The 26,416-nt window shown below is 36.8% G+C and overlaps 1 protein-coding gene and 1 pseudogene across 1 annotated transcript; both read right to left on the bottom strand.

Annotated features, from left to right (window-relative positions):
* The window catches only part of LOC138319780 (uncharacterized), a 43,386-nt pseudogene extending 30,465 nt beyond the window's left edge, over positions 1–12,921 (bottom strand).
* Positions 12,922–25,434: 12,513 nt separating this feature from the next.
* On the bottom strand, positions 25,435–26,343 carry LOC138319778 (uncharacterized). The gene has a single exon (XM_069262914.1). The coding sequence runs from the start codon at positions 26,341–26,343 to the stop codon at positions 25,435–25,437; it is 909 nt and encodes a 302-aa protein (XP_069119015.1).
* Between the last annotated feature and the right edge of the window lie 73 nt (positions 26,344–26,416).

The following is a 26,416-nucleotide window of genomic DNA, read 5'->3' as shown; positions in this document are numbered from 1 at the left end:
CACTACACAGCCTACCTATAGTAGTACAGTATACCATGGTTATACTACACAGCCTACCTATAGTAGTACAGTATATCATGGTTATACTACACAGCCTACTTATAGTAGTACAGTATACCATGGTTACACTACACAGCCTACTTATAGTAGTACAGTATACCATGGTTACACTACACAGCCTACTTATAGTAGTACAGTATACCATGGTTACACTACACAGCCTACTTATAGTAGTACAGTATACCATGGTTACACTACACAGCCTACTTATAGTAGTACAGTATACCATGGTTACACTACACAGCCTACTTATAGTAGTACAGTATACCATGGTTACACTACACAGCCTACTTATAGTAGTACAGTATACCATGGTTACACTACACAGCCTACTTATAGTAGTACAGTATACCATGGTTACACTACACAGCCTACTTATAGTAGTACAGTATACCATGGTTACACTACACAGCCTACTTATAGTAGTACAGTATACCATGGTTACACTACACAGCCTACTTATAGTAGTACAGTATACCATGGTTACACTACACAGCCTACTTATAGTAGTACAGTATACCATGGTTACACTACACAGCCTACTTATAGTAGTACAGTATACCATGGTTACACTACACACAGCCTACTTATAGTAGTACAGTATACCATGGTTATACTACACAGCCTACTTATAGTAGTACAGTATACCATGGTTATACTACTACACAGCCTACCTATAGTAGTACAGTATACCATGGTTACACTACACAGCCTACTTATAGTAGTACAGTATACCATGGTTACACTACACAGCCTACTTATAGTAGTACAGTATACCATGGTTACACTACACAGCCTACTTATAGTAGTACAGTATACCATGGTTACACTACACAGCCTACTTATAGTAGTACAGTATACCATGGTTACACTACACAGCCTACTTATAGTAGTACAGTATACCATGGTTACACTACACAGCCTACTTATAGTAGTACAGTATACCATGGTTACACTACACAGCCTACTTATAGTAGTACAGTATACCATGGTTACACTACACAGCCTACTTATAGTAGTACAGTATACCATGGTTATACTACACAGCCTACTTATAGTAGTACAGTATACCATGGTTACACTACACAGCCTACTTATAGTAGTACAGTATACCATGGTTACACTACACAGCCTACTTATAGTAGTACAGTATACCATGGTTACACTACACAGCCTACTTATAGTAGTACAGTATACCATGGTTACACTACACAGCCTACTTATAGTAGTACAGTATACCATGGTTACACTACACAGCCTACTTATAGTAGTACAGTATACCATGGTTAACTACTACACAGCCTACTTATAGTAGTACAGTATACCATGGTTACACTACACAGCCTACTTATAGTAGTACAGTATACCATGGTTATACTACACAGCCTACTTATAGTAGTACAGTATACCATGGTTACACTACTACACAGCCTACCTATAGTAGTACAGTGTACCATGGTTACACTACACAGCCTACTTATAGTAGTACAGTATACCATGGTTACACTACACAGCCTACTTATAGTAGTACAGTATACCATGGTTATACTACACAGCCTACTTATAGTAGTACAGTATACCATGGTTACACTACACAGCCTACTTATAGTAGTACAGTATACCATGGTTACACTACACAGCCTACTTATAGTAGTACAGTATACCATGGTTACACTACACAGCCTACTTATAGTAGTACAGTATACCATGGTTATACTACACAGCCTACTTATAGTAGTACAGTATACCATGGTTACACTACACAGCCTACTTATAGTAGTACAGTATACCATGGTTACACTACACAGCCTACTTATAGTAGTACAGTATACCATGGTTACACTACACAGCCTACTTATAGTAGTACAGTATACCATGGTTATACTACACAGCCTACTTATAGTAGTACAGTATACCATGGTTACACTACACACAGCCTACTTATAGTAGTACAGTATACCATGGTTACACTACACAGCCTACTTATAGTAGTACAGTATACCATGGTTACACTACACAGCCTACTTATAGTAGTACAGTATACCATGGTTACACTACACAGCCTACTTATAGTAGTACAGTATACCATGGTTACACTACACAGCCTACTTATAGTAGTACAGTATACCATGGTTACACTACACAGCCTACTTATAGTAGTACAGTATACCATGGTTACACTACACAGCCTACTTATAGTAGTACAGTATACCATGGTTACACTACACAGCCTACTTATAGTAGTACAGTATACCATGGTTACACTACACAGCCTACTTATAGTAGTACAGTATACCATGGTTACACTACACAGCCTACTTATAGTAGTACAGTATACCATGGTTACACTACACAGCCTACTTATAGTAGTACAGTATACCATGGTTATACTACACAGCCTACTTATAGTAGTACAGTATACCATGGTTACACTACACAGCCTACTTATAGTAGTACAGTATACCATGGTTACACTACACAGCCTACTTATAGTAGTAGTACAGTATACCATGGTTACACTACACAGCCTACTTATAGTAGTACAGTATACCATGGTTACACTACACAGCCTACTTATAGTAGTACAGTATACCATGGTTACACTACACAGCCTACTTATAGTAGTACAGTATACCATGGTTACACTACACAGCCTACTTATAGTAGTACAGTATACCATGGTTACACTACACAGCCTACTTATAGTAGTACAGTATACCATGGTTAACTACACAGCCTACTTATAGTAGTACAGTATACCATGGTTACACTACACAGCCTACTTATAGTAGTACAGTATACCATGGTTAACTACACAGCCTACTTATAGTAGTACAGTATACCATGGTTACACTACACAGCCTACTTATAGTAGTACAGTATACCATGGTTATACTACACAGCCTACTTATAGTAGTACAGTATACCATGGTTACACTACACAGCCTACTTATAGTAGTACAGTATACCATGGTTACACTACACAGCCTACCTATATAGTAGTACAGTATACCATGGTTACACTACACAGCCTACTTATAGTAGTACAGTATACCATGGTTACACTACACAGCCTACTTATAGTAGTACAGTATACCATGGTTATACTACACAGCCTACTTATAGTAGTACAGTATACCATGGTTACACTACACAGCCTACTTATAGTAGTACAGTATACCATGGTTACACTACACAGCCTACTTATAGTAGTACAGTATACCATGGTTACACTACACAGCCTACTTATAGTAGTACAGTATACCATGGTTACACTACACAGCCTACTTATAGTAGTACAGTATACCATGGTTACACTACACAGCCTACTTATAGTAGTACAGTATACCATGGTTATACTACACAGCCTACTTATAGTAGTACAGTATACCATGGTTACACTACACAGCCTACTTATAGTAGTACAGTATACCATGGTTACACTACACAGCCTACTTATAGTAGTACAGTATACCATGGTTACACTACACAGCCTACTTATAGTAGTACAGTATACCATGGTTACACTACACAGCCTACTTATAGTAGTACAGTATACCATGGTTACACTACACAGCCTACTTATAGTAGTACAGTATACCATGGTTACACTACACAGCCTACTTATAGTAGTACAGTATACCATGGTTACACTACACAGCCTACTTATAGTAGTACAGTATACCATGGTTACACTACACAGCCTACTTATAGTAGTACAGTATACCATGGTTACACTACACAGCCTACTTATAGTAGTACAGTATACCATGGTTACACTACACAGCCTACTTATAGTAGTACAGTATACCATGGTTACACTACACAGCCTACTTATAGTAGTACAGTATACCATGGTTACACTACACAGCCTACTTATAGTAGTACAGTATACCATGGTTACACTACACAGCCTACTTATAGTAGTACAGTATACCATGGTTATACTACACAGCCTACTTATAGTAGTACAGTATACCATGGTTATACTACACAGCCTACCTATAGTAGTACAGTATACCATGGTTACACTACACAGCCTACTTATAGTAGTACAGTATACCATGGTTACACTACACAGCCTACTTATAGTAGTACAGTATACCATGGTTACACTACACAGCCTACTTATAGTAGTACAGTATACCATGGTTACACTACACAGCCTACTTATAGTAGTACAGTATACCATGGTTACACTACACAGCCTACTTATAGTAGTACAGTATACCATGGTTACACTACACAGCCTACTTATAGTAGTACAGTATACCATGGTTACACTACACAGCCTACTTATAGTAGTACAGTATACCATGGTTACACTACACAGCCTACTTATAGTAGTACAGTATACCATGGTTACACTACACAGCCTACTTATAGTAGTACAGTATACCATGGTTACACTACACAGCCTACTTATAGTAGTACAGTATACCATGGTTATACTACACAGCCTACTATGGTTATACACAGCCTAGTAGTACAGTATACCATGGTTACACTACACAGCCTACTTATAGTAGTACAGTATACCATGGTTACACTACACAGCCTACTTATAGTAGTACAGTATACCATGGTTACACTACACAGCCTACTTATAGTAGTACAGTATACCATGGTTACACTACACAGCCTACTTATAGTAGTACAGTATACCATGGTTACACTACACAGCCTACTTATAGTAGTACAGTATACCATGGTTACACTACACAGCCTACTTATAGTAGTACAGTATACCATGGTTACACTACACAGCCTACTTATAGTAGTACAGTATACCATGGTTACACTACACAGCCTACTTATAGTAGTACAGTATACCATGGGTTACACTACACAGCCTACTTATAGTAGTACAGTATACCATGGTTACACTACACAGCCTACTTATAGTAGTACAGTATACCATGGTTACACTACACAGCCTACCTATAGTAGTACAGTATACCATGGTTACACTACACAGCCTACTTATAGTAGTACAGTATACCATGGTTACACTACACAGCCTACTTATAGTAGTACAGTATACCATGGTTACACTACACAGCCTACTTATAGTAGTACAGTATACCATGGTTATACTACACAGCCTACTTATAGTAGTACAGTATACCATGGTTACACTACACAGCCTACTTATAGTAGTACAGTATACCATGGTTACACTACACAGCCTACTTATAGTAGTACAGTATACCATGGTTACACTACACAGCCTACTTATAGTAGTACAGTATACCATGGTTACACTACACAGCCTACTTATAGTAGTACAGTATACCATGGTTACACTACACAGCCTACTTATAGTAGTATAGTAGTACAGTATACCATGGTTACACTACACAGCCTACCTATAGTAGTACAGTATACCATGGTTACACTACACAGCCTACTTATAGTAGTACAGTATACCATGGTTATACTACACAGCCTACCTATAGTAGTACAGTATACCATGGTTATACTACACAGCCTACTTATAGTAGTACAGTATACCATGGTTATACTACACAGCCTACTTATAGTAGTACAGTATACCATGGTTATACTACACAGCCTACATTATACTATAGTAGTACAGTATACCATGGTTATACTACACAGCCTACTTATAGTAGTACAGTATACCATGGTTATACTACACAGCCTACTTATAGTAGTACAGTATACCATGGTTACACTACACAGCCTACTTATAGTAGTACAGTATATATATGGTTATACTACACAGCCTACTTATAGTAGTACAGTATACCATGGTTACACTACACAGCCTACTTATAGTAGTACAGTATACCATGGTTATACACTACACAGCCTACTTATAGTAGTACAGTATACCATGGTTACACTACACAGCCTACTTATAGTAGTACAGTATACCATGGTTATACTACACAGCCTACTTATAGTAGTACAGTATACCATGGTTACACTACACAGCCTACCTATAGTAGTACAGTATACCATGGTTACACTACACAGCCTACTTATAGTAGTACAGTATACCATGGTTATACTACACAGCCTACTTATAGTAGTACAGTATACCATGGTTATACTACACAGCCTACCTATAGTAGTACAGTATACCATGGTTATACTACACAGCCTACTTATAGTAGTACAGTATACCATGGTTATACTACACAGCCTACTTATAGTAGTACAGTATACCATGGTTATACTACACAGCCTACTTATAGTAGTACAGTATACCATGGTTAACTACACAGCCTACTTATAGTAGTACAGTATACCATGGTTATACTACACAGCCTACTTATAGTAGTACAGTATACCATGGTTATACTACACAGCCTACTTATAGTAGTACAGTATACCATGGTTATACTACACAGCCTACTTATAGTAGTACAGTATATACCATGGTTACACTACACAGCCTACTTATAGTAGTACAGTATACCATGGTTATACTACACAGCCTACTTATAGTAGTACAGTATACCATGGTTATACTACACAGCCTACTTATAGTAGTACAGTATACCATGGTTATACTACACAGCCTACCTATAGTAGTACAGTATACCATGGTTATACTACACAGCCTACTTATAGTAGTACAGTATACCATGGTTACACTACACAGCCTACTTATAGTAGTACAGTATACCATGGTTATACTACACAGCCTACTTATAGTAGTACAGTATACCATGGTTATACTACACAGCCTACTTATAGTAGTACAGTATACCATGGTTATACTACACAGCCTACTTATAGTAGTACAGTATACCATGGTTATACTACACAGCCTACTTATAGTAGTACAGTATACCATGGTTACACTACACAGCCTACCTATAGTAGTACAGTATACCATGGTTACACTACACAGCCTACTTATAGTAGTACAGTATACCATGGTTACACTACACAGCCTACTTATAGTAGTACAGTATACCATGGTTACACTACACAGCCTACTTATAGTAGTACAGTATACCATGGTTATACTACACAGCCTACTTATAGTAGTACAGTATACCATGGTTATACTACACAGCCTACTTATAGTAGTACAGTATACCATGGTTACACTACACAGCCTACTTATAGTAGTACAGTTATACCATGGTTACAGTATACACAACACAGCCTACTTATAGTAGTACAGTATACCATGGTTACACTACACAGCCTACTTATAGTAGTACAGTATACCATGGTTATACTACACAGCCTACCTATAGTAGTACAGTATATCATGGTTATACTACACAGCCTACTTATAGTAGTACAGTATACCATGGTTACACTACACAGCCTACCTATAGTAGTACAGTATACCATGGTTACACTACACAGCCTACCTATAGTAGTACAGTATACCATGGTTACACTACACAGCCTACTTATAGTAGTACAGTATACCATGGTTACACTACACAGCCTACTTATAGTAGTACAGTATACCATGGTTACACTACACAGCCTACTTATAGTAGTACAGTATACCATGGTTATACTACACAGCCTACTTATAGTAGTACAGTATACCATGGTTACACTACACAGCCTACTTATAGTAGTACAGTATACCATGGTTATACTACACAGCCTACTTATAGTAGTACAGTATACCATGGTTACACTACACAGCCTACTTATAGTAGTACAGTATACCATGGTTACACTACACAGCCTACTTATAGTAGTACAGTATACCATGGTTACACTACACAGCCTACTTATAGTAGTACAGTATACCATGGTTACACTACACAGCCTACTTATAGTAGTACAGTATACCATGGTTACACTACACAGCCTACTTATAGTAGTACAGTATACCATGGTTACACTACACAGCCTACTTATAGTAGTACAGTATACCATGGTTACTACACACCTACTTAGTAGTACAGTATACCATGGTTACACTACACGCTACTTAATAGTAGTACAGTATACCATGGTTATACTACACAGCCTACTAGTATACTAACATATATACTAGTAGTACAGTATACCATGGTTAACTACACAGCCTACCTATAGTAGTACAGTATACATGTTATACTACACAGTCTACTTTGTGTGTATAGATGTAGAACTCCAAAGCAGTTCAGTAATGGTTACATACGTTTATGAGTCAGGAATCGACTCTATAGTAGTACAGTATACCATGGTTACACTACACAGCCTACTTATAGTAGTACAGTATACCATGGTTATACTACACAGCCTACTTATAGTAGTACAGTATACCATGGTTATACTACACAGCCTACCTATAGTAGTACAGTATACCATGGTTATACTACACAGCCTACCTATAGTAGTACAGTATACCATGGTTATACTACACAGCCTACTTATAGTAGTACAGTATACCATGGTTATACTACACAGCCTACTTATAGTAGTACAGTATACCATGGTTAACTACACAGCCTACTATAGTAGTACAGTATACCATGGTTACACTACACAGCCTACTTATAGTAGTACAGTATACCATGGTTATACACACAGCCTACATAGTAGTACAGTATACATGGTTACACTACACAGCCTACTTATAGTAGTACAGTATACCATGGTTATACTACACAGCCTACCTATAGTAGTACAGTATACCATGGTTACACTACACAGCCTACTTATAGTAGTACAGTATACCATGGTTACACTACACAGCCTACCTATAGTAGTACAGTATACCATGGTTATACTACACAGCCTACCTATAGTAGTACAGTATACCATGGTTACACTACACAGCCTACTTATAGTAGTACAGTATACCATGGTTACACTACACAGCCTACTTATAGTAGTACAGTATACCATGGTTATACTACACAGCCTACCTATAGTAGTACAGTATACCATGGTTATACTACACCGCCTACTTATAGTTCTAGGTAAATTGATACTGTACCTTGATTTTAAGCAGCTCTTCCTTACCGGTACGTCTATTATTGAGTTCAGAGTCATACCGAAATCTGATAATGGAGTTCATCAGAGAAACTTCCATGGCTGGATTGACCGACTCTACTGAAATAAATAAGGATTATTGCTGCTGAGATGGTCACCTAACTACAACAGCTGACATCAAAATTATAACTTTTAAAATCATAATACCTTAGGAATATCCAATCATAAATAACTAAAGACGCTGCATTGATAGAGCATGAACAATACCCATCATTTGAACAATAGCTGATGAACATAATCATATCTATATGTGTCTTACTCAAAAAATGCCTATAAAATAATATAGTTTGCTTCTGGTGCATGGACAATCAGTACTTAGTTTAATATAGGGCATAGGGCCATGGAATTTTTTCAGGACACAATTAATAATTTTTAACGTTTTTATCTTGAATTAAAATAAGAAGCTCAATTAAGCTTTTAAATGGTGGTAATGGTGTAAAGTATGTAACTTTTGCAACTGAAGAAAAATACTCCTTCTTCTGTTCTTGTTTTTGATAGAGAAAAAATACCATTCGTCGGCAGTGGAGCATCTTTTAAGATTTCACACTATATTCACTATTTATCAACATACACTCACATTTAACTTCTCTCTTTGAAACATTTCAATCATTCTTTCAGTACCATATTCGCTGTAATTAGCACCCCCTCACCTTTTCTGAGGAGTTGAAGTTGTATAAACGCCCCCATCCCATGGATTAAACGATGTTTTACAACACGTAATGCCTCTGACATCAGCAATGTATCCCATATTACAGGAATTTGCGAGTCTTTTACATGTGAATCACTACATACGTTTTGGTTCACTAATAAGTGGCCTAGCTCCTTCGTTACAATTTTTTAAGCCCCCTGGCCATTAATTATAGCGAATACAATAACATGCATCCTTCCAGATTTTGAACCACTCCTATGTAACTATGATAACTACTTTGTCCAGGAGTAACAAAAGCCAGAAATTGATTATAACAGGTCCCTTAAAAGAGGTTTCAGTCTAGACTGATTGTATTGATGTTACCTTCATTCAGAAGATCAGCCCTTAATTTAATTCATTCCTTTGTCCCTCTGCTCTGGATATCAAACTAGCCTCATCAGTATACATAATAATTTCCCTTTCATAAAAATATCTCCGATAAAATTTGGAAGGGATTAGTATTTTAAAATATAACAAGAATAAAACTGGATAAAACAGGCTGTACCTGCAGCTGGCTGAGGTGGGTGTTGTAATATTGATGCGAATGGGGATGGTTGTGGCCCACTAGATCCTAGGGATCCCTGTGACATGTGGCTACTGTGGGAGCTATCTCCACTATCCAGTGATCTGCTATTCAAATCTACACCTAACAGTTGATTCACAAACTGTTCATCCTCCAAGTTCATCAGATCTGATGGTAAATTTTCCATGCCTGCATCACAAAAGGATTCAAATCAATGTTACAAGATACACACAAAAGTATACATATATTGGAATTTTTGTATATTTTAACAATTTTATCATTTTGTATAGTTACTTACTCTCAGCATAGTAAATGCCCTCTTGAACAAAAAAAATATTTCATGTACATTTATGAATTAATACTGATATAAAACATGCTATATTGATGTCCATTTGTTTGACATTGATATTACAAAGAACTACACTCAGCCAGTATATAATCAAACTATTTCATTATCAAACAGTAGAAAGTAAATACTAATTAGTAACTTACCTAGACTATTGACAGACGGAATGATGAGACTGGTGTCCTGAAATATACCAACCGTTATATCTCATTATAAATTTGGCACCAAGTATTCTTAGGAAGCACATAAAGGAATGCATACATCAATACAGAAACTAGACTTGAAGTAATCTTACATACTTTATATTAAACATGAAATAGTTGTGGGTACTTTCTTTGGTGGTTTAGAGATTTCAAGGGTAGAAGCATTCAGGGGTAGTAGATGGAACAACAATAACAAAAATATATATTTACACTCTGAGTGTTTCATCACTATATGAATCAACCAACTGGCCAAAACAAACATTTGCCTATGAAAACACTATAGATACACAATGAAGACAACGATTCTCGTGCATCGATCAGCTGATATCAAACATCACGCCAGTTTCATATCAATAAAAAATAGTTCCCCACAATATTTTAATGTATAATCTTTAATGTGTTGTTTCTTGATACAGAATCAACTAAGGTTTACTGTAATAAGTCAATCAAATCTTATTTTAACTACATTTCTTGTTTATGGTTTGTCATTTGCAAAAAAAAGTCGACCAGAAGGCGGAAGCTTGAAAACGCGACGTTGTGGAACGACTTTGTCATCAAGTTGTTCCATTAATCTCGTTTCTCGTCGTATATGGGTGTCATAATTCTAAATATAATACAATAACCTTTCAATAATTTTTATTTTCATAAATTATTCCAATGTAAATATATGGATTGAATGTTTTTTTCTAATTTTCATAGCAGCTATGAATAGCAGAAGCTATCTACATATCTTCCGAGGAGTGCTAACACACTCCACGGGATGTACATGCAGATAGAAATTGCTCTGAAAATGACATATGATCTGTAGAGCTACATATGTGCTGTTTGAACTTCAAACTTCAGCAAGAAAATAACATTCTTCCCTCACTTTTCAGTCTTCACTCAAGCGACTGATAATTAATCCAGGTTTGTCAAGTATTTATCTCACTGAATTGAAACATGGTTTGGTTACAGTCATGAAATGTGTAGAAGGAGTTTGAACCCGAGACATCAAACTCGAGGAGGATGCTATACCAGTTGACCTTCATAGTCCGGATCCCTAATCCTTAATCTATAAGAGTATTTAACACAGAGCGGGAGCTAGTTATTATTTACAATGTATTTGTTTTTGCATTATTTATCACATGATATCTCAATGGGTATCAAAGAGTGGATATTTAAGTAAACACCACGCATTTCAGGATATACATTGTATATCGGTTCAAAGTAAAATGATTACCTCATTTTCCACTGCGTCTTTCGACATTGTCACAGGTGGGAAATGTACAATTACAGGTTTTTGTCTCTATAACAAAAAAAATTGCATAATAAAAATACTAATTTAGTAACACAAACTTTTTAAAGGCCAAAAACTTTAAATCTCAAGATTTATTCAAATCTATATGTATACATGTTTTTTATTAGCTCAACAGAGCTATAATTTTTGGTGATCAGTCATGCCTCATTTTTGATGCATAAGCAAAACATTCCATCGAGGATTAACAAAATTCAGAAGAAAATATTTTTGTAGTCCTACTATCAAAACTTTTGTAAATAATCACATGAATCATGAAATTAAACTGTAGTCTAAAGGGGAAATTATTAAAAGTGCTTATGGAAGAAATACATCTTTTAAAACACATTAAAAATGATTAAAAACAAATGTACATGAAAATGATCCCAATCTTCCGTACTTACAATGACCTCATTACATGAAAAATGGTGTCGAAATTGGTAGTCCATTGCCATTTCCAGTCATTGAATTAAACAAAATACTGTGTTACAATGTACTTACATGTACTAAAGTGATGGAGAAGTCCTGGAAATTCCTGATTTTGGAAGTATTATTAGCTTATGAGGTAAACCATCTATTTTTAGATAACGCGTTATTTCAGATGGATGTAATTCTACTTTCGGTTTCGAACGTCCGAGTCATTTTACATTATGTCAATTTTCAGGAAGCGAGTGAACCATACAATCGACGAGACTTTGGTTTGTGGCACCATCCATATGTAGATTAGTTGTATTTCAAACATCGATACAAAAACAATACAGGAATAGAATAGTTATTTCCTCCTTCCTGTTGTTTTTTCCTTCAAACACCTAAGTAACACCGATTGTAATACAAGTTCGGTAAACGTTTGACTATTGGTATGTCTAAATTATGAACATAAACGAGTCCGGAACGTTACCTCATTGGCGTCTATTCAAAATATTATATTGAAAACAAAAGGATTGGATAACAGGCAGGTAGTGCCTATATTGATACTTTCCTGAATCGGGTGCAATGGTACACATTATAATATTATTGTTGAATTATGTACTATTAACTTAGATTTTAGATAAATTATTTCTATAAAGTGGAATATTGTATACCCGTTGATAGTTGAATATCAAATTAAGGTTTCGTACTAGGAAATTGATTAAAATAAACAAGCACACATACACCTTTCATACTACTTCCATCTCTAGCAACAATACATATGTGAGTTTATTAGCATAATATAATCATTTATATGTTATATAAAAGTATAAATACATGCTGAATACTTAATATGCATGTATATCATACATTTACTTATATACATTCACCTCTTGCAACCTACACACATACAAATGTAAATAGTATATATACAATGATTATCAATAGCCCTTTTACCTTTCTATAAATTATGAGCTTAAATACATTTTAAATCATGAATATAATGTAACGAAAAACTGCGTGCGTTACGTGTATATGTATTCCAAGCCCGCAGCCCTCGGTAGATGCCTTCTAGGGTAGCGTCAGGCACCCGCCACAATACCCGAGTTTTGATTAAAATAGAGTGGGTCGTTCAGTAAAACACAATTCAACGCCGTAATAAAGTTCCATGTGTATTCAGCAACAATAGCATTTACAGGATACCGTTACAGTTCACAGGATAATCACTCCGCTCTCTCTAGCATAGAAACGTGCACTTGAACAATAGTCCAAACCAGCTAACACTTGAACTCCGTCATTCAAACCAGCTAACACCTGAACTCCCCGAGCTTCAGTTTCGTGCCCCTTTTATACCAAACATGCAGGAGCCCTGCAGGAGCCTGCAGGAGCGCTGCAGGAGCACCCCGCTCCTTTGCAGGAGCGGTCACGGGGCTCTGGTTACCAAAATTGACAATAACACTAAAATATAACACTTAGAAAAACGATTAGCCACAAGTAAATGTTGACCGTGTGTAATGTAGATGTGGACACTGGCAGATTCTCCAGACCGATGTAGCCATTTGTTATAGATAATGGGGATGAGAGGCGATTAATACCTCTCAAATAGGGGGGCAATAAAATTGAGGGAGCCCCGCAGACGATAAGGTTTTGAAATGTGCATTATTAATCATTGATCTTATGTTTTATGAAATAGTATATATACATAACCAATCATACAATGTACATGTTTTGCTATGCAAAATGTAGTTATATGTTTGTCCAGCACTGTCTGCATTGTTATATTGTATATGTTTATGTCAACTCTCCGATGTTGTAAAAAACAAGGAAATAAAAGAATCTGAATCTGAATCACGGCCGTAGATAATTAATTACTTCACGGATTAAGGGTCCAGCGTGTCCCCCATCTAATTACCAGCTGTCAACAGATAGATGCGTTATAGAAAAACACTAAATAATGATGTATAGACAAATACTACAGAATATAGAAAAACACAATAGAAAATATAGAAAAATAGTACAATAATATATATATAATTTAAGGTGTAAAGAAAGTTTACATGAGTCGATTTGATTCAATAATAAATTTTGATAGGTTGTCTAAGATGAATTTATTGTCTTCATCGGAAAGTATTAAACTACCTTTTGTTAAAATATTGGCAGATATGTAGCCAATCCTATTGAAGATTAAAAATAAGGTATTGATGAAAGAGTGGACAGAAGAAAAAGGAATGATTAATGTTTTCATTTTGGTAGTCATAATTGCATTGGGCACTTTCAATTAGATGATCATTAAATCTTTTGGAATTTAGATTAATGACCCCATGTCTTAGCTGACATAATAAAATATTTATAAATCTAGGTGAACAATAAGTAAAAATTGTACTTACGTCATCTTCAAAAGTGGTTAATTCATCAAGTCTGTTTTTGAAAATTGATATGGATTGTGAGTTAGTAATATGTTGATCTAAAATATTCCATTTATTCATCACATTTGGAAAGAAACTGTTTTGATAGCAGTTGGTGGGAGCAAAAGGTATATTAAAAAATCTATGATTTCTCAAATTATAATTATTGTTGTTTACATTATTAATACAGGGATAAATTATTTCATGAAGATAGTTTGGTGTCATGTGATTTATAATTTTGTAGAGTTGAATTAGACAGTGATTATCTCTTCTGGTTTTTAATGAAACAAATTTAGTTTCATTATATAATTTCAAATGTGATGTGCCTTTTCTCATTCCAGTTATAATTCTTAATGCTTCTAGTTGTATTTTTTCGATTTCGTCGGATAAATGCATTGAACAATTATTCCAGATAAAATTTGCATTTTCTAAAATTGGCATATATATATTATTTAGCATTATAAAGCAGATAACTCAATCAGGTAATAATTATGCATAAATTTCCTTGATTTTACTTACATTTACAATAAAACAAATTGATTTTCAATAATTCAGTTATCCAATGACTGTGCCGCTTTTAAATTTCCCGTGAAAACGTTGTGTGTAACCAATAGAAATGAGTGTAACATATGAAATTAAATAAATACATTTACTAAACAGTACATATCTTATAGCCAAATTCCTAATATCATGCACGCTCTTGTCCTGTTTGGGAATGTAAGCAAAATGTAAACAAATAAGGAAAATAGGTTTAAGGCAAAGCCTCAGAAGAGCGCAGCTACATGCACAGGGACCTGGCACGAATTTTTTAACCAACAATATACATATATATTATAGTATCTATAATATATATATGTATATGTATACTGTTGGTTAAAAAAAATCGTGTCAGGTCCCTGTCGCTGCATGTACATGTAAAAAATGTAAGTAGTGGTTAGAAGGCAATTTCGGATGACTATGGGAAATAGAACGGCAAGCTGAAAGCCTTGTAATCCTTAGTTAGGACAAGGATCTATAAGTGAGATAGACGTCCTTGGTTAGGATTGTTTAAACTTATAGTCCTTTCACAACGGAAATGACGTTGTTGTGATATATTTCGATTAAAAGTATGAAATTCAAAGATGCTGTTTAATTTTCCAAATATATATTTATTAAATATAACCAGGCTAGAAGAAAACCGACCCGTGCCGTCCGAGCTCTAGACCCTAACTATACCCTAACTAACTCATCCAAAGCATAATACATACATGTAGGATTTTATAAAAATAACAAAAACACAGAAAATAAACAGATGCCTGGGGATAAGTGTCATAAAAATAACAAAAACACAGAAAATAAACAGATGCCTGGGGATAAGTGTCATACCTAGTTGGAATGGTCTCCTTAATACCACTAAATTGACACCGTATCGATTGTTACGTCATTATTTTGTGAGCGTAATAAGTATGACGTTACGCTTGCTAACACATGACGTCACAATTAATACCTACCCACAAGGGCAGATAACTCTTTAATATGCAAACATAGAATATGTGCCGTCATCTTTGACCTACTTTGATGCAGACGATTTTTGAAAACGACTGACAAACAAAATAAACGATGATTTCATGAAATTTCAGGATTAATGTCGCGGTGTTTAAATTCACTGTGTACATATTAGGTGTTTAAAGATGCTCCACCGCTGACAAATGGTATTTTTTCATTATCAAAAACAGCAGCAGACGATTTTATGGTGGCTGATTACGGCCATCTCGTGTTGTTGTGTTGTCGCCTTGTCGTGTTGTCGCCTTGTCGAGTTGTCGCGGTCTCAAACTGCGACAACCCGAGATTTAACAGTTAAAATGTCGACTTGTCGCGTTTTTGAACCGCGACAAGTCGACAACACGACAACACGACAAGTCGACAACACGACAAGTCGACATTTCAAACACGCTAATTAGCGCGTACAGAATCTCGTGTTGTCGCGGTAAAATGTCGACTTGTCGTGTTGTCGAGTTGTCGACTTGTCGTGTTGTCGCCTTGTCGTGTTGTCGAGTTGTCGACTTGTCGCCTTCCTGTTACACATGCGCAAATCATATGAAATAGCCACTATCTTTGAATATAGAAAACTGAAGTCAGTGCTTGTGAATATTTGGTGTGTTTGTAATATATTCGATGTACAAAATTGTTTAAAAATTATATTTTCCCCATTGTTAACTCTTTTGAAAAGTATTATACTTAACGGAAATTATAATATTAAATAAAATAAATATTAACAAAACAAAGGATGTTGTCAGAACACTGAACAAAAATGTTTGTATAATGAAGAGTGACAGAGACGACAAATGTATATCAACTTAATATTGTAAAATATCATTTAAAAATATTGTGTTATTAATCAGTTAAAACTTTTTTATTCAAATAGAAGAATTGAAGAGAACACGGATGATAAGACGAAATATTATCTATTATTACTAATTACTGTAATAGGTTATGTGTGTAGTACATCAAACAATAACCTTAATTTAAGATCTAATAAAGAATTTGATGTAAAACGATTAGAAAAAATCATTAAAACTTTCATTTAGTCCAAAGCGTTGTAGAACAGATAAGGTGTTGTGCCCCATCTTTCTGGTAATTAGTTCATGTATTCTGATCATCAGCATGCATCACAACGTACATAATGTAAATATTTTTCATAAAACTTATATATTGTACAGTAATACAGTAAGATTTAACCCTGGAAAGTTTGATTGTGTAACCTGACTATAGTAATTCATACAATAGTATACAAATGCTTGAGCATAGATACTTCCAGGGGATATCAATTAAATGGAACTCTTGCAAAAGAAAAGTACACAATTAGTATTTCTGGGTCTAGAAATTCCTAATACACAAAACATGTTACGAAATGAATATCATCATTATGTATTAATCTTTCTCAAAGCGATCAATTTGTGGTTAAGAGAGGCTTGGCTAATTATGATACATTCAAGTGTAATTGACCTGTGTTAATATAATCCGAATGCAACTCAAGTTACATTACGCAAACATTGCGTTCTTCAGGGTGGTGTCCTATGGTCAATGATTTTTCTTGTAACTAACATGCACATTAGAGAATGGTTTCATACTTGCCAAAGAAAATAATATCTAGCATAAAAAATAAGGACCTCAGTTTCGGTTCATATGGTGTTATACCGCCCTGGTATAACTCGGTGGCCCAGTGGTTGAGATGTTCCGACATATTACCACAAGCCCTCCACCTCTGGGATGCGGGTTCGAATCCCATGTGGGGCAGTTGCCAGGTACTGACCGCTGGCCGGTGGTTTTTCTCCGGGTACTCCGGCTTTCCTCCACCAACAAACCTGGCACGTCCTTACATGACCCTGGCTGTTAATAGGGCGTAAAAATAATTTAAAAAATAAACAAACCATCTTTTCAACTGGTTCAACTAAACCTGTTAGGGAACATATTTAGGATAAGATATAGTGTAAAAATCAAGCGGCTAATCTCAACAGGGTAGCAGATCTACATATATATGTAGATATTTGAAAAATCTTATGATGTTGCCACGCCTAGGAATCAAAGTTCAATATACGCTATTCGGATAATATATACATGTACCTATATCATAGATGTTGTATGGCGACTGGGAACATTTTGTTTTATTAATTACCCGATTTTATGTATTGATTGGTTAAGTTATATGTGCCGTAACTGGGCATGCAATTTTTTCTTCAGGAAACTATTGAAAACCATCAGGTTGTTTTAAGGTGTGATAATCATTCAAATGGTCAGAAAACAATGTACGATGCCTTGTAAACATTATTTACAAGTCAGAATTTATGCCTTATGTATGTTAATATGAATGCATACCTGCAGTAATCACTTTATAATTTCTTATTATTTTATAAAAATGTTAAATGAAATTGTAGACCACATCTTGGCTTCATAGCCTGACCGCATACGTACTGTCAAAATCATTTTCAGTTCTTATTCATACTTGTAAATGTAATTTTCTAAAGGTTGATGGTGAAAAAAATATCCGAAAGCTCTTGATTCGTGAGTATGAAAAGTATGGCACATATATAAAGCTTTAAAGACCAACTACCTTTCCGTAACGAAGAATTCAATTAGCGTTTGCCTCTTAATTGTTTTCATTTTCATAATATGAATTAACAAAATAGTAGCACATCTAAAATTAAAACAAAATCATTTTTTCTCTTATATTGGTGATCCAATGTAGATATAGGATTAATTGTTTACATGTAGATGGCGATCCAATAATTTGGACCCACCAGAGTGTCATGCATAGACCATTTTAGACGTTTTATGAGTTTAAATACAAAAATCGGTAAAATCGTAATCTACATGGTGATATATATTGAGAAGGATGGATAGATCCCGAGACAAACAAAAATTAGTCCACCTACATGTAGTTTTAGCGGTTAAAATCATATTTCTAGTAAGTCTTCACAAAAACGGTTACTACCGTTGGTAAGAGCAATAATTTTCTTTTCAAAATCCTACACAACTATACAAAGTACTGTCACTAAGACGAAAGCAGCCGAAAAATTATGCATATATTATAAGCCGGCTTTGATCTTCATCATATAAATGTTTGCACATTATAAAAAGAAGGTTGCACATCATATAATGAAGTGTGTACAGAATTTAAAGAAATTTGTACCGAATATAAAGTTTAATTTTAGCTACATAATATAAAGGAAAAGGCATAGGATATCTCGATATAACGACGGAGCATAATGGTAAATGTATCGAATATAACACAGGAATTATCGAATATAAAGATAAAAGCACTGCAGATATACATATATAAGGATGTATATTATATAATTATCGACCTATTTTCAGGTGGATACTGTGAGTTATCAACCCGAGTAAGTGATATATCCCGAGGCCGGAGGCCGAGGGTTATATCATTTACGAGGGTTGATAACTCACCGTATCCACCTGAAAATAGGTCGATAACTGTTTTATTATATGACACTTACAGATATTTACCCGGCTCTTCAAAAAGAATTAACTACAAAAACAGGATGGTATTTGCAAACTTTCTGTTTACGAAAGTAGTTACATGTAGTATTAATGGTAAATATCCAAATGCTTCTTGCTAATGCTTCTTGCTTCTAGCTAACGGTGTAGACTGGTAGAACCGGAATATTGTATCAACTGCAGCCCGTTTGGCATTCTTGAACGTTTTCCATAATTTGAAGTTTGCAGTTCATTTCTGTTGATCACCGTTGATCGCAGTAAACTTGCTGCCTTCCGCCATACATGTTGCCGAATATAATAATGGCGTCACAATAGACTATCCCGAAGTCATTGAATGAGGGAAACTCCGGTTACGCTATATTTGGGTACGACTCGACGTCAAAAGTGATTCGTCACATTTCAGGGGAGTTTACCTCGATCTATTTTTGACGCAGGTTTCTGGACTCGCGAGAGATATCTGGACTGAGTCCAGTAACCTCGCGTGCTTTTCGCCGGCCATTTCGGGGTTGATATCGCAGTTGATGAATACTTCTGAGAAGCGTATCGGCCAATCAAAAGACAGCAAAAACACCAGTCATATGATAATTTAAATTATACCAGGGCGGTATAACACCATATGAACCGAAACTGAGGTTCTTATTTTTTATACTAGATATTATTTTCTTTGGCAAGTATCAAACCATTCTCTAATGTGCATGTTACTTACTAGAAAAAGCATTGACCATAGGACACCACCCTGAAGAACTCGATGTTTCCGTAATGTAACTTGAGTTGCTGTTATTGACTTTGCACTCGGACCATATTAACACAGGTCAATTACACTTGAATGTATCATAATTAGCCAAGCCTCTCTTAACCACAAATTGATCGCTTTGAGAAAGACTAGTATATAGTTATGATATTCATTTCGTAAAATGAACACATGTTTTGTGTATTAGGAATTTCTAGACCCAGAAATATTAATTGTGTACTTTTCTTTTGCAAGGGTTCCATTATATTAAATGTCCCCTGGAAGTATCTATGCTCCACCATTTGTATACTTTTGTATGAATTACTGTAGTCAAGTTACACAATCAAACTTTCCAGGGTTAAATCTTACTGTATTACAATAAACAAATTAAAATATATATATATATTTACATTATGTACGTTGTGATGCATACTGATGATCAAAGTACATGAACTAATTACCAGAAAGATGGGGCACAACACCTTATCTGTTCTATAACGCTTTGGACTAAATGAAAGTTTTAATGATTTTTTCTAATCGTTTTACATCAAATTCTTTATTAAATCTTAAATTAAGGTTATTGTTTGATGTACTACACACATAACCTATTACAGTAATTAGTAATAATAGATAATATTTTCGTCTTATCATCCGTGTTCTCTTCAATTCTTCTATTTGAATAAAAAAGTTTTAACTGATTAATAACACAATATGTTGTAAAGGAGATTTTACAATACTAAGTTGATATACATGTACATTTGTCCTCTCTGTTACTGTTCATTGTACAAACATTTTTGTTCTGTGTTCTGAAAACATCCTTTGTTTTGTTAATATTCAATTAATCTAATATTATAATTTCCGTTAAGTATAATACATTTCAAAAGAGTTAACAATGGGGAAAATATAATTTTTAAAACAATTTTGTACATCGAATATCTTACAAACACACCAAATATTCACAAGCACTGACTTCAGTTTTCTATATTCAAAGATAGTGGCTATTTCATATGATTTGCGCATGTGTAACAGGAAGGCGACAAGTCGACAACTCGACAACACGACAAGTCGACAACACGACAAGGCGACGACAAGGCGACAACACGACAAGTCGACAACTCGACAACACGACAAGTCGACATTTTACCGCGACAACACGAGATTATGTAAGCGCTAATTAGCGTGTTTGAAATGTCGACTTGTCGTGTTGTCGACTTGTCGTCTTGTCGTGTTGTCGACTTGTCGCGGTTCGAAAACGCGACAAGTTGACATTTTAACTGTTAAATCTCGGGTTGTCGCAGTTTGAGACCGCGACAACTCGACAAGGCGACAACACGACAAGGCGACAACACAACAACACGAGATGGCCGTAATCAGCCACCATAAATTAGCGTGTTTGAAATGTCGACTTGTCGTGTTCAAAAACGCGACTTGTCGCGGTTCAAAAACGCGACAAGTCGACATTTTAACTGTTAAATCTCGGGTTGTCGCAGTTTGAGACCGCGACAACTCGACAAGGCGACAACACGACAAGGCGACAACACAACAACACGAGATGGCCGTAATCAGCCACCATAGATCAGACCAGTGTTTGAAATGTCGACTTGTCGTGTTGTCGACTTGTCGTGTTGTCGTGTTGTCGACTTGTCGCGGTTCAAAAACGCGACAAGTCGACATTTTAACTGTTAAATCTCGGGTTGTCGCAGTTTGAGACCGCGACAACTCGACAAGGCGACAACACGACAAGGCGACAACACAACAACACGAGATGGCCGTAATCAGCCACCATATTTATTAATTACTATCTATCCGCTTTTTATATACTGACGTGGGCGGATGATACCTTATCATCCGCCCACGTCAGTATATAAAAAGCGGATAGATAGTCAGAATCTTTCGGACTAGATTTCGCCGAGACGAAGCACGGGCTCGTGTTACGTTGATACGGAGAAAACGACAGTTTTTATTTTATACCATGGAATTGTACAATACTATCTTTTTTAGATTATATCTTTCGATCGAGCCTACTGTGTATGCATCGTAAAATTCTACTAAGTTGCATGAAAAATCACGATAACTGCAGGTACAGGTAGGCCTATACAATGCACAGTTGATGTCGTTACCATGCTTTAGCTGTTAAAAAAAATTCCAAAAAATTGTGCAGGAGATAGAGCGTAAGCAGAAATCACGGTAACTGGTACATCACGGTAACTGGTACATCACGGTAACTGGTACATCACGGTAACTGGTACATCACGGTAACTGGTACATCACGGTAACTGGTACATCACGGTAACTGGTACATCACGGTAACTGGTACATCACGGTAACTGGTACATCACGGTAACTGGTACATCACGGTAACTGGTACATCACGGTAACTGGTACATCACGGTAACTGGTACATCACGGTAACTGGTACATCACGGTAACTGTACATCACGGTAACTGGTACATCACGGTAACTGGTACATCACGGTAACTGGTACATCACGGTAACTGTACATCACGGTAACTGTACATCACGGTAACTGGTACATCACGGTAACTGGTACATCACGGTAACTGGTACAACACGGTAACTGGTACATCACGGTAACTGGTACATCACGGTAACTGGTACACACGGTAACTGGTACATCACGGTAACTGGTACATCACGGTAACTGGTACATCACGGTAACTGGTAACTGGTACATCACGGTAACTGGTACATCACGGTAACTTGTACATCACGGTAACTGGTACATCACGGTAACTGGTACATCACGGTAACTGGTACAACGGTAACTGGTACATCACGGTAACTGGTACATCACGGTAACTGGTACAACACGGTAAGTTGTACATCACGGTAACTGGTACATCACGGTAACTGGTACATCACGGTAACTGGTCGCGACCCAGTACATAATAATGAATTTTGCAGTTACTTCATTGAAAGGGTCTTCGACGGGATAAATTCGTTACACACTTTGTTAGCGACCTAATAAGGAAAAATATTGGGTCTAAAATAATACAAGTTTATTCTAGACACAATATTTTTCCGTATTAGTTCACTGACAAACTGTGTAACTAGAATCTAATAATGTAACAAATAGATTTGCATTTCATTGTTTATAATAAGAGCGCAGCGAGACGTGTGTGTAAACAAATGTAGTTATGGTAACGTTGAAATACTATGCTCTGAAAAAAATTAGATACAGATTATATAATCATGGACCCACCAGAATGCCCCAAGACCATTTTAAAAAATCAAAATTTAAGAAAATAAATAGATCAGCGTCAGTAACAACGTATCCGGTTTCACTCCCTAGTACACGCGCACCACCTGGTGTTTAGTGTCGCGGCGGAAATCATTAAAATTCATATTGTCTGTGTGGCCGATATAATATGCATGAGTGAGGCCTCCTGTTTGAATAGTAACGGCGAAATCTATATATGGATCTACAACGTCCCGAGAAGAGAGACTTTTTATAGCCGGCCAATGATCATGAAATCGCAGCTAACAAGACGCTAGGATTCTTGAAACGAAATCTCCATATAAACTCACAACATATAAAAGAAAATGCCTAAAAATCAATAGTCAGACCCAAACTGGAGTACTGCTCTTCCGTATGGGACACTCACCAGACAAATCAAATCATGCAAATTGAAGAAAAAAAAAAACGCAGAGCAGCACGCTACAGAACAAACAGATACCACACAAGTTCTGTACAAGACATGATGGAAAACCTCAACTGGACCTCAATACAAACACGCAGAACAAGAACACGTTTATTATTATTTTATAAAAACATACACTATCATGTGGCAATAGACTATAGTCAAATTCTTCATCTGACAGACAGCTGGACCAGACAATCACACCCATTCACATATAGACATATAGCTGCCACAAAGATCATATTCAAACATTCATTTTCCCACACACAATTAAACAAAGGAACATCCTCCCGGTGGCTACATATAAACTAAAAAAAATAATAACCCGTACCTTCACAATCACTGTAAATAACTTCACTCTTTTTTTCCACAACCACGCCCCTGCAAATCCACACAATATAATTATCGTCATCGATGGATTTGTGGCAGCATTAAGAAGAAGCGGAGGACTCGCTCATGTATATTATATCGGCCACTCATTCTATTTGAAATCTTCCATATCACTCGAGACTTGGGAATATACCGAGTACAGCAAATTGAGGCGCATCTTGTTCTTGTAACTTGTCGTTGTCCGGTTGTGCCATTAAAATTGGGATAACACTTTAATGGTTCCAATTTTCATTAGGTATTTAGGCGACTTTTGAAAGTGTTCAGTGTGGGGGCTTCAACTACAGAATCAGTTCCATCACTCTCTGGCTAAATAAATCTGTAGTAACATTTGTTCTGTTCTGTTTCTTTAAGACTTTCACACTATTGCCTCTAGTTCTGGTTAAAGAAACGGTAAAATGTTAGTATTTATCAAGTTTATCAAAGTCAATGAGGAATTTATATACTTCAACAATATCATTCCCTTTACGCCTATAGGATAGGGTTGCAAGTCCTAGAGGGGGCCGCGGTGGCCGAGTGGTTAAGATGTCTCGACATATTACCACAAGCCCTCCACCTCTGGGAAGCGGGTTCGAATCCCATGTGGGGCAGTTGCCAGGTATTGACCGTTGGCCGGTGGTTTTTCTCCGGGTACTCCGGCTTTCCTCCACCAACAAACCTGGCACGTCCTTACATGACCCTGGCTGTTAATAGGACATAAAAAATAAACAAACCTAGCTTTTTAAGTCTCGAGAGATATGGAAGATTACCGATAGAATGAAGTCATTTTGAAGCTATATTACCTAAATACAATCCCTGGATTGCAGCTCCACAGACGTCATCAGCCAGGTCCACCTCTCCCTGAACGTTTCGACTCCTAACCTGGAACGTCCTCAAGATGGCGAGTCGACAGTGATTGGCCAAACACTGCCCGTCTGTGGATAGCTTCCAGCTCATGTCTGGTCGTCTCCACCACAGCCAGCTGGACGACTTCTCTGCTGTTCTTGACAGTCGGTCCACTGCTGCTCTCCTGTCTCTGCACTTCACACCCAGTGCTGCAAACATTCTCCATGTTGAATGTGCAGGAAATCCTCTGCATCCGATCTCCACTGGGAAGACCCAAACACTCCACCCTAGGGCCCTGATGTCTCCTGCCAATTCTTCATACTTCCCCTTCTTTCGCTCGAATGCCTCCTCACATCTTTCTTCCCACGGAACTGTCAATTTCACCATGACCATCTTCTTTCCCTGCGTTGACCATAAGAGGATATCTGGACGCAGATTGGTCTGGATGATGTCGGGGAACACCAGTCTCCTGTCTAGATCGACCCCCATCTCCCAGTTCTGTGCGCCGTCAAGGATACCCCCCTGGTGAACAGATGAAGAAGTGTGTCCTCTATCCCCGCCTCGTACAAAGTGGATGAATGTACAACCCTTATCGGGCTTCCGCTTCTTAATCCTCTCCCTCTCTAGGATGTCAGCCAGTTCCCTTAGCACCTTGTCATGGCGCCAACTGTAGGGTCCTTGCGTAAGGGCGACATTGCATCCTGATAGTACATGCGCAAGGTTCCCTGGTCGGTTGCACAATGGACAGTCTGGAGTCTCAGTCAAGCCCCATCTATGGAGGTTAGTAGGCGAGGGAAGCAGGTCGTAAACTGAACTCAGCAGGAACTGGATTCGGCGAGGTTCCATGCGTCAGATGTCCGACTAAGACAGTCTTCTGTCTGTAGTTCCCCACCTCGTCCATGCTCCCTGGGCTCCCATC

Source organism: Argopecten irradians, chromosome 3 (genome assembly GCF_041381155.1).
Source record: "Argopecten irradians isolate NY chromosome 3, Ai_NY, whole genome shotgun sequence".
Taxonomy (NCBI): Eukaryota; Metazoa; Mollusca; class Bivalvia; order Pectinida; family Pectinidae; genus Argopecten; species Argopecten irradians.
The sequence above is the reverse complement of the archived record's forward strand: the minus strand, read 5'-3'. Positions and strand labels throughout refer to the sequence as shown.

Coding starts and splice junctions, on each gene's coding strand:
- LOC138319778 (XM_069262914.1), bottom strand. CDS start 26,343: ATGGAACCTCGCCGAATCCAGTTCCTGCTGAGTTCAGTTTACGACCTG.